We start from the raw sequence: 11,088 nt of genomic DNA on the forward strand, positions 1-11,088 counted from the left end.
GTCAACAGAACATTACTGCGTCGTTACGAAGTATACAAGACGGAATAAATAATGATGCTTCTTTGTTCGAAAAACTACTCAATATAAAAACTACTCAAGGATTACTGTAAAATAAACATGAAAAAGAAATTTGAGGCTGTGATTCACAAGACAATTTCATCGAAAAGTCAAATGTTGCGTCAGTTTTCGATAAGATATGACTAACCAGAAAATTGTCGTCGATGCGGGAAAATTTTAATCGGTTATTCTTGAATGCCTGTTCAATTTCTAAACTACAAAGTTAGTCAGCATTTTTTGAGAACAGCATTATACTGAGTCCTTCTGAAATAATACTACATTCTTGTAACATATGCACGTTCTTCTTCTTCTTCTATTTCCTACTGACTATTCCCCTTGAGAAGATGTGTCAATCATATGCACGTTGGAAGTACAAATGCTGCTAAATGACCCGCTTTACAATATGTAAATACTCTAGGTATTACCATTTAAGTGTATCATACTGTTACACAGTAAATTATGCGCTCGCTTCATTAAATACGTCAACGTATGGGCCGAAAAATCAAGAAAATTCTTTTGAAATAAATGAACAGCAGCTGATATTTTATGTGCCAGATATTTTCAACGTAGCCATCCTTGAGTTTGTGACGTGTAGTGCCATCTGGTCTCCAGGAAAGGAAGACCAATAACAAGAAAATGGAATAAGAGTTTCGGTTACTCCGCTAATACTTTGAGAAATTCGCAGTGGTCAAACAAATATTTTAATCATAAAATCGAAAACGTTCCAAGTACCGCATCAATTTAGTCGTCGATAAGGTATTTTTACTCATATTGAGCAAAGAATATTCTAGAGATCGCTTTGTTCCACAAGCCAATGAGATTCGTCGACGCAAATTCAAGGTACGTGACGCAGCTGGATTTCAGCCAATAGGAACGTCCGCGCAGACCTTCCGCACCAATCGCGTGTTTCTTCTCCATTGGCTCAGAGGTCTATAAATACAAGCTGCACAGTAGCCCCGACATTTAGTTACGAAGTTGACGCCACGTTTGTACGGGCAGTTCACTTGAAGTCATTATAGTGCAGTTTTGCGTTGCCTTTAATCGCGTTATAAATAAGTTTCACAAGAGGTAAATATCAAATATCCGTTCATTTCGTTCCCAGAGTTTTTCTCTTTGGTGTATAAAACTTTTGATTGCCTCCTTTGTTCACTGCTTTGTTTCACAACCGTCCTTTGTCGACATGTCGCCATTAGTTTTCCACCATTGATCAGAATCTGCAGGTCTCAAACCTAACGGTACTGCCTCAATTCGTCACGATTATTACTGCGTCTGGTATTTCTTCGCGATGTAAACTGATTTCAATCCTTTTATATCAGCTCACGAAGGTTTTAGGATTAATCGAATTTCATCCTTAGTTGCCTTGATGCACCGTCCGCCATTTTATGAAAACTGCCAAACTTATTGATCGCGTCCATCCACCTAGCCACTAATTCCTCAGTTGACACTGTTCTTATATCGTATTTGTGTCTTTTCAGATAAACATGCAGATTTTTGTCAAGACCCTCACGGGGAAGACCATCACCCTTGAAGTTGAGGCATCTGATACGATTGAAAATGTGAAAGCAAAGATCCAGGACAAAGAGGGAATTCCACCAGACCAGCAGAGATTGATCTTTGCAGGAAAACAGCTCGAAGATGGCCGCACCCTTTCCGATTATAACATCCAAAAGGAATCCACCCTTCATCTGGTCCTCCGTCTCCGTGGAGGTATGCAGATCTTCGTCAAGACCCTGACCGGCAAAACCATCACCCTCGAGGTTGAGGCATCTGACACGATTGAAAATGTGAAAGCGAAGATCCAGGACAAAGAGGGAATTCCACCAGACCAGCAAAGATTGATCTTCGCAGGAAAACAGCTCGAGGATGGCCGCACGCTTTCAGATTACAACATCCAGAAGGAATCCACCCTTCATCTGGTCCTTCGTCTCCGTGGAGGTATGCAGATCTTCGTCAAGACCTTGACTGGCAAGACTATCACCCTTGAAGTTGAGGCATCAGACACGATCGAAAATGTGAAGGCGAAGATCCAGGACAAAGAGGGAATTCCACCAGACCAGCAAAGATTGATCTTCGCAGGAAAACAGCTCGAGGATGGCCGCACGCTTTCAGATTACAACATCCAGAAGGAATCCACCCTTCATCTGGTCCTTCGTCTCCGTGGAGGTATGCAGATCTTCGTCAAGACCTTGACTGGCAAGACTATCACCCTTGAAGTTGAGGCATCAGACACGATCGAAAATGTGAAGGCGAAGATCCAGGACAAAGAGGGAATCCCACCAGACCAGCAGAGATTGATCTTTGCAGGAAAACAGCTTGAGGATGGCCGCACGCTTTCTGATTACAACATCCAGAAAGAATCTACTCTCCATCTTGTCCTTCGTCTCCGTGGAGGTATGCAGATTTTCGTGAAGACACTAACTGGCAAAACCATCACCCTTGAGGTTGAGGCTTCTGACACAATTGAAAATGTGAAAGCAAAGATCCAGGACAAAGAGGGAATCCCACCAGACCAGCAGAGGTTGATCTTTGCAGGAAAACAGCTCGAAGATGGTCGTACTTTGTCCGATTACAACATTCAGAAGGAATCTACGCTTCATTTGGTTCTCAGGCTTCGCGGAGGTATGCAAATTTTTGTGAAAACATTGACTGGCAAAACTATCACTTTGGAAGTCGAAGCCTCTGACACTATTGAAAATGTGAAGGCCAAAATTCAAGACAAAGAGGGGATTCCTCCAGACCAGCAACGTTTGATCTTTGCTGGAAAGCAGCTTGAAGACGGACGGACTTTGTCCGACTACAATATTCAAAAAGAGTCCACCTTACATTTAGTTCTTCGTCTGAGAGGTGGAATGCAAATCTTTGTCAAGACTCTTACTGGCAAAACCATCACTTTGGAAGTCGAAGCCTCCGACACTATTGAAAATGTTAAGGCTAAAATTCAGGACAAAGAAGGAATTCCTCCAGATCAGCAACGTTTGATCTTTGCCGGCAAACAGCTTGAAGACGGACGGACCTTATCGGACTACAATATCCAGAAAGAATCCACTCTCCACTTGGTTCTCCGACTACGTGGTGGAATGCAAATTTTTGTTAAAACTTTAACTGGAAAGACTATCACTTTGGAGGTTGAGGCTTCAGATACAATTGAGAATGTAAAGGCTAAAATTCAGGACAAAGAAGGAATTCCTCCAGATCAGCAACGTTTGATCTTTGCCGGCAAACAGCTTGAAGACGGACGGACCTTATCGGACTACAATATCCAGAAAGAATCCACTCTCCACTTGGTTCTCCGACTACGTGGTGGAATGCAAATTTTTGTTAAAACTTTAACTGGAAAGACTATCACTTTGGAGGTTGAGGCTTCAGACACAATTGAGAATGTAAAGGCTAAAATTCAGGACAAAGAGGGAATTCCTCCAGACCAGCAGCGTTTGATCTTTGCTGGAAAACAACTCGAAGATGGCCGTACTCTTTCGGACTACAACATCCAAAAAGAATCCACGCTGCATCTTGTCCTTCGCCTTCGAGGAGGAATGCAAATTTTCGTGAAGACTCTTACCGGCAAAACTATTACCTTGGAAGTCGAGGCCTCTGACACAATTGAAAACGTAAAAGCAAAAATCCAGGACAAAGAAGGCATTCCACCAGACCAACAGCGACTGATCTTTGCTGGAAAGCAGCTTGAAGATGGACGAACCTTGTCTGACTACAACATTCAAAAGGAATCAACCTTACATCTGGTTCTAAGGCTGCGTGGAGGTATGCAAATTTTTGTAAAAACATTGACCGGCAAAACTATCACCTTGGAAGTCGAGGCATCTGACACAATTGAGAACGTGAAGGCAAAAATTCAAGACAAGGAAGGAATCCCACCAGACCAGCAGAGATTAATTTTTGCTGGAAAACAGCTGGAAGACGGGCGTACTCTTTCCGATTATAATATTCAAAAGGAGTCCACCCTTCATCTGGTTCTCCGACTACGTGGTGGCATGCAGATCTTTGTCAAAACCTTGACTGGGAAAACTATCACCTTGGAGGTTGAGGCATCTGACACAATTGAAAATGTCAAGGCCAAAATCCAAGACAAAGAAGGAATTCCTCCAGACCAGCAGAGATTGATATTCGCAGGAAAACAACTGGAAGATGGGCGTACCCTTTCAGACTACAACATTCAGAAGGAGTCCACTCTTCATCTGGTGCTTCGGCTCCGCGGTGGATCTCTCTAAAGTCAAGCTGGAAAATTCCAATATCTGATCTCGCTGACGTGATCTAATGAAAAATTGATAGTATTGATAGCGTTATTGAACTTTTTTTTACTTTCTTTAATAATAGTGCTTTCACCAAAATGTGATAATATTGATTTATGCTTCAGCAGCGAATAAAGAATTCAGTTTAAGATGCTGACTATTTATTGTGCAATCATCCCTTCCCTATTAAACTGTAATATTCACATAGGTAAATAATCTTGTATCCTATTGTTTTCATTTCAGTACTTGCTTTCATTTATACCGGGACCATCTCTAGAAACTAAACAGGAACTGCGCATGCGCCAAATGATTCAATTTCATTGGCCAGCGAAATTGCCCCGCGGAGTAATTTTCGTCAGCTAACCAAGGCGACCAACGTACACGAAATGTGACAAGGCTCTGAATATCTCGCGCGTAAAGTAGCGTATTGAGGTTAGGTTGTTATTTATTCCTACTTATCGTGAATTTTCTAAGAAAAGTGTCATTCAGCAATACCGTAGTTGATATTAGCAGATATTTAATCGACACAATAAAGGCGTCAATGGAGAAACAAATATCAAAAGCTACAGAAATTGGATCAGTTATTTATTGAAAGAAGAAAACTGAAATTAAATGTGGAACGTCATCAACGAGTGGGAGTCTAGACAAACTGAGGCAGGTAAGTAAAAATATTGTTTATTTCAAACAGATTCTTTATTTACATAAAATTAAAAATAAATGGATTGTTGAAACCCAGTAGAGGGTTGCTCCAGAGTAAATTTGTTACAGTGCAGTGCTCCGGAAGCCAGTAATCAGTGCCAATGAACATGAAATATTAAAATAAAATCAGTAACAAGGAATAAAAGAAATAGTGTATCTTGAAACACAAAGCTTAGGAGTACAAAAAGTAGCAATTCGTTTTTCTGTCGCAATTTATTGAAAATTAGTGGTATTCAAAACAATTAGAAGCTCTTGTCTGATGATAATATCTTTTAATATTTTCAGGTGGGAAACAAACATCATCGAAGCGAGACTAAAGTTGTCAGGCGTTGAAGCGTGTAAGTAAATTTCTGATACTATGATATTTGCATATTACAATATTTTCACATGTATTCAATGATAAAATTCGTTTGTTCTGACAGACTTGAAGTTTCAAGTTTGGATAATAGGATGACAATCATACCTTACCTGATGGTCAAAACGTTTTGGTGGCTAGGACCCTAGTTTCTCGATTGGTGCCACTGTTCCAACCATCGAACCTGGTTGTTCCGTTGTTCCATTAGACAACAGGTATCCGAAGGAATTTCTTCTGGTCATCGCCACCTTCTGAACATCAGTCGTGGCAAAATTGAAGAGCACGACACACTACAGATCATGGTGTTTGAATATTCCATCATTTTAGATCTATCGAGCCAATAGTAAAAAGTTTGTTATTCAACAATTGCTGCTAACTAATTTTACAGAGCAATCATTCCGTGCACCATTGTAATCCAAGCAGTATTATTGGCCCGCATTATTTTTCAAATTTTATTTTCGGCAGTTTTGATATTTTATTTTTCACTCTCTTGGTATTCAATTCAGATGAATAGTGTTTCAAGTGTTAAATCAGATTCCAAGGATGAATTTTGATGTGTAAACTGAACCAATCTCAATCTAAAAATGTTGGATAACTTCAGTTGAAAATGTCTTTAAAATCAATATTAATCGACAGTATCATCTGACTAGCTAGTTGCAGCTATCATCCGTGCTTGAGCCTCGTTCAACCCCAGCAAGGTCTAAGGAATGCATTCACTTACTAGTACACGTTACAAATGATCACTTTGTCTACAATAGGACTTACTTGCTGGCTAACTTTTTTATGATGAATCTTTATCAGGGAGTCATCCGGTAACTTATTGAAAGCTTGAAACCAGATTCAATTTTATACTCTTACAATGGTCCTTCATTGAAACTGAGAGTTTGTGAATCTCCATTTATTACAATTAATTCTGCATCCCATGTTAACACTGTTCGAAACAAAAAATCTCATCCTAAGATTGGAAATGGAATCTGCAATGCAAAAGTTATCTAGTGGCACAAGTTAAAAACAAAGAACCTTATAACGGTTTCTGCGACAGAGGGATTCCTTCCGGATATTCATGTTACTGGATGATGTTCGGAGCACTATGAACAAGATATTGTATTGGATTTAGGTTTAAGTAAATATTTTCATGAACTTCAGTGAAAATTAGATATTCATTTGTTTCAAAGGAACAAGGGGTACAATGTTGAATCCGATAAGTCAATATTTTCATATGAATGTTCTGAACATTACTCTAAAACATGATTATCCTTAAAGTTAATTACTGAGGCACATTTTGAAAATGTTGATTTTTAACTTGTGTCACAGAATGTTTCTGAGTTTTACTCTTCGGATTAGATTTCTTGAGATTAGATTTGAAATTGAAAGAAACCGTAAGATCTACAACTTCCTTTTCCAACCAACAAAAGTGGCCGATGATCTCTGCATGTGTCACGAATTGAATGGGAAGAGAAGACATCAGCTAACAGCAGAGATGCTATTATTTTGGCTGTATTTTCTGTTGAAAGAAAAAAATTTCATTGTTATTCTTAATGTATGAAGTAATGAAAATGATTGAATAAATTGTCCCCACCTACCTGCTTCGTTTCTTCCAAGCACCCAACATTTGAACAGATTTCTTGTTTCAATCGAATAGGACGAATTTTCAAAGAGCATCAGCATTAAATTCCGACCGTTCTTTGAACAATCAATTTTCAATAACAAATGCTTCCCAAGCCTTTCCGAGTGACTATCTCAATGACTTGAGATTCTAACCTCAAAAATGCATGTGAACTACATCGCCGACAGAAACAGAGTTTGACAGCAGGGTCTCGGGGTGGCCAGACTGCACGGACGGCGGATTTAAATTCGCGCATGCGCAGTTCCTGTTTAGTTTCTAGAGATGGTCCCGGTATATTTATTAAATGAGTCTTTTCTTTTTCGGCTTCTGCAATAGACTGAATTGTATATATTTATTACCATTCGTTAGAATTATATAGTATTATTATTTGTTATTGATGAGCTTCAAGTTGATAACTTTGATTAAGCTGTTCATTTTCAGGACTAAGCTTGTTATTTGCTACTTGGGTTGTCTGATAAACTCATTAATTAATCCTCATATATACTTTGGAAACTCAACTCCTGAAAAGTTATTGAAGATATTGCAGAATATAGATTTTTGTTGATTATATATTATCTGCAATCAACGATATAGGCTTCGATGAATGTTCATGACTTCGATAACTCCAACTCCGTTAATATTATTTAAACGCTGTGGCAGTTTGAGGAAATGTGGTGTAGAAGGATTAGACATTTCGGCGTTATTTTACTGTAAAGCTGAATAACAATTAAAAATTGTTGTCGAATTTTGAACCGTAGATAATTAATTATTCGAAGTAACAGGATGAAAACATATGCGGTCTCTTTCCAAGAAATTGATTGGTCGTTGCAGGTAGATGTATGTTACACAGGAACCAATGGGAACCATAGACTTCACCATGGAGGAGTACGTGAGGAGTGCCTAATACGAAAACGCGTTGTTGATGGTAATAATTTATGTACTTTCTGATACATTTCGTTTAACAGAAAATTAGTCAAATATGGTGTACACTTATTTTGTGTGCAAATGGCGAGGAGATCGAGAACCTCGAAGATCTTTTCACAAGTAAGTGAATAAAATGTGAAAGTAAGGTTTGGTTTTTGTATACAAACATAGAAGGATTGACAACTTGAGTTAAAACTAATCAAAACCAAGCACAGGGTTGAAAACGTGATTTTTTAAATGTTTTAGATTTCCTTTGGGCAAAGTTCAAAAGCAACAATGGTTAGATAATATTGGAAAAAGTGACATGGTTGTAGGAAGTCGAGCAACAATATGTTCGCTGCATTTTGAAAACCACTGTTTTCGTTATGGGTTAGTACGCGGTAAACGATTATTGAAGGAATATAGTCTACCAACTTTATATTTAACAAAAAATTAAGGTAATTAAATGGTTCGTACAATGTGTGACTTATATGAAAAAATATATACTTCTTCAACTTATATTTATATTGCAGATTTCCGGATCAAAGAAGAAATCGAGGACGATTCTGTTATTTTAGTTGAACCCGATACTTGCGCTACATCGGCCAAAACTATTGCATCGTCGTTGTCAGATGAAAAAGAAGGTAATTAATAGGTTCGTCAAGTGTGTGACTCATGTGAGAAAATGTATAGATTTTTAATTCTTATTTGTGTATTTGAGATTTCTGGATCAAAGAAGAAATTGAGGATGATTTTATAATTTCACGATCAGTTGAAACTGATGCTTGCGCCACTTCAGCCAAAATCATTGCACCGACATTATCAGATGAAACTTTTACCAGCAGAGTGGCTATCGAAAGGTATTAGTCGAGTAAAAGGTCTTTCAGTGAGACCAGTAAGAATATGATCCTCGAGACTCAAACTTTTCATAATGGTGCTAATTTTTTTCTCAATCACAGATGTGGCCAAACGATGGAAGGTGGAATACCAAACCGGAATAAATGTTTGAGCAGTATAACTGGGGGAAGATCTATTCGAAGTCGTTCAAGCAATACTACTGATGCAAACATCTTACAGGATCTATTAAATCGAAGGAATTCAGAAATATTATTATTGCACCGACAAGTAAAGCGAATGCATAGAAAAACATTAAGTTTGAAAGCTGATAATACCAATTTGAGACGGAAAATGAAGCGTCTTGAAAATGAAGTCAAGTCACTGAGAGAAAGTGTGGCTACTGCTAAACAAGTATCAAAAAATAAAAATTCCATGAGCAATAGATGAAAATTTGACATGATTCATCATTTTATAGCTATTGCTGTAAAATTATTTTTTCAATATGGTATGGAATAAATTGTACCTGCCCCAGTTTACAAAATACAGAAGTAATAAACTACCATGCTCACTGGATTCAGGTTGTGTGGTCGGTCCAAATTTATCCTGGATTTACGTGTGGCAAATAAAATAAATTGTCAACAGAAAAATTAAAGAAAAGTCGGGGAATTTTGTCTAATTCCTGAAAAAAAAAAATTTGAGACTCAAAATGTAATATAATAGTTTCAAATGTTACAGTTCGGCTAAAATGATTGGCAGACCTGTATGTGCGTTATTTAGTTACGAATGAAAAAGTTGAATTAAAGTAAAACACAAAGACTTAATACTAATTCCGTTTATTAATACATTTTCTTGCTTCTGAACTTACGTCCTACACTTATTTATTTTACTTTGCAATACTTTGGTATTTCTACAAATATATTTATGTATCCATATCTTTATTTTTCACTTATACAATCTTTATATTTTATCTTTGAATCTTAATCCTATTTTTAAACTTTGTTTTGAAATATGTTAAATACAACTGGTAGCGATTCATCATGTCTTTTACATTTGTTATTTTAATTTCCAAGGATACAATATATCTGAAAAACTACAATTTTCGATCTGGAAAATATGGGAAAGTTAGGTAATTTTACAATCCAAAAGTAGCGACAGTCCTGTCTTAGCTTACTATTTTTTTGCTGGGTAAGCAGTACGGACAGAACCACTCTGATGGAAACAGTGTTGCATAAGATAATATTTGCATTTAAAAAATGGGTATAGAGGTGTTAAAAACAAATAGTAGCCAAGAAAAAGAGGACTTCCGGCAGCAAGAGTGCAAAGTCGAATAATTTAAATCATGCTGAACAAGTATCCGTAAAGTTAAACGATTAAATAAAATAATTATTAAAATGGTATTTTTACTGTCAATAAAAACCAATAACCACAATTTTGCCAAAGATGAAATTATAAACACATTTCCATCGCATTGTGGAAATTAATCCCACCAAGTGCCACATACCGAGCCCTAAGATGTTACGTATCAATTTTCAAGTAAAAAAAAGTTAACATTATCGACGGAGTCGGGATAAAATACATTCATTAACGTATTTTTCAATATTTGGAGAATATTGACTATTCTTCCTTCAATTCAGCCGGCTTATATTAAAATAAGCAGTAATTTATTTTTGATACGACATCACACTCTCTGACCTAGGATCTAAGCTACTATTCAACCGCTTAGACAAGCTGTCGCCAGTTCCCTACTATACCGGTGCTGCTACAGGTGGTTGCATGATCAATTGTGAATGTAGCCAATAGACAGCACGCTGCAAGCAAGTTCCAAAATTCCTCAACAGAGAGCGCCAAGAGTATCCAGTTGTTGGAATCCTGGATATAACTATGAATACATGGCCCTAAGTGTACGGGCAGCTGAAGTGTAATACGGACCAGTAAACAATATGGCTGGTGTATTTTTGTGCGCGGGTTATCTTGTCTGTGGTGTTCTATCAGAGTGCTTCGCATGTGGCAAATAGAAACAGCTGCAGCTGGTAAGTATCGTAGTATTTATAATTCTCGATGAGATTTGTGTCGCGGGACCGGCAAAAAACATTTGTGCCACTTAATTGACTTGAGATCTTGAACGATCTGTGTACATATTCGCACGTTTTGCCTGTCGCCTGTTGCAGATATCGGCAGCGGCGATTCGCGCAGAGCAATAGGCCGAGTGCCAAGTGTCTTATAATATATTAAAATTAATTTCATATCCTGCTACCTCCCGCTATAATTGCATATCGTAAAGTCGTCGCACGTATTTATGGCAGTTTCATAACGTGTGCTTGAAAATATGCTCCGACTGCAACGATCTCGATCGATTTTACTTACACCTGCCACAATCCGCGAGG

The 11,088-nt window shown here is 37.8% G+C and overlaps 2 protein-coding genes across 3 annotated transcripts; both read left to right on the forward strand.

The window, feature by feature from the left end:
- The first annotated feature begins 997 nt into the window (after nt 1–997).
- LOC124406949 (polyubiquitin-A) lies at nt 998–4,457 on the forward strand. 2 transcript variants are annotated; one of them, XM_046882686.1, is made up of 3 exons: nt 998–1,125; nt 1,533–2,450; nt 2,907–4,457. In XM_046882686.1, exons 2-3 carry the CDS (start codon nt 1,539–1,541, stop codon nt 4,281–4,283), a joined length of 2,289 nt encoding a protein of 762 aa, XP_046738642.1. In that variant the 5' UTR covers nt 998–1,125; nt 1,533–1,538; the 3' UTR covers nt 4,284–4,457. The 2 variants fall into 2 exon arrangements, with proteins under 2 accessions (XP_046738642.1, XP_046738641.1); XM_046882685.1 differs by having other exon boundaries at nt 1,533–4,457.
- A 3,406-nt stretch (nt 4,458–7,863) lies between these two features.
- LOC124406962 lies at nt 7,864–9,229 on the forward strand. Its single transcript, XM_046882706.1, is given in 5 exon segments — nt 7,864–8,008; nt 8,135–8,325; nt 8,401–8,511; nt 8,589–8,727; nt 8,827–9,229. Coding segments are annotated over 5 exon segments (831 nt in total). The 5' UTR covers nt 7,864–7,943; the 3' UTR covers nt 9,152–9,229.
- Nucleotides 9,230–11,088: the final 1,859 nt, after the last annotated feature.

The sequence above is a fragment of the Diprion similis genome, chromosome 6 (genome assembly GCF_021155765.1).
Source record: "Diprion similis isolate iyDipSimi1 chromosome 6, iyDipSimi1.1, whole genome shotgun sequence".
NCBI classification, from domain to species: Eukaryota; Metazoa; Arthropoda; class Insecta; order Hymenoptera; family Diprionidae; genus Diprion; species Diprion similis.

Coding starts and splice junctions, on each gene's coding strand:
- LOC124406949 (XM_046882685.1), top strand. CDS start 1,539: ATGCAGATTTTTGTCAAGACCCTCACGGGGAAGACCATCACCCTTGAA.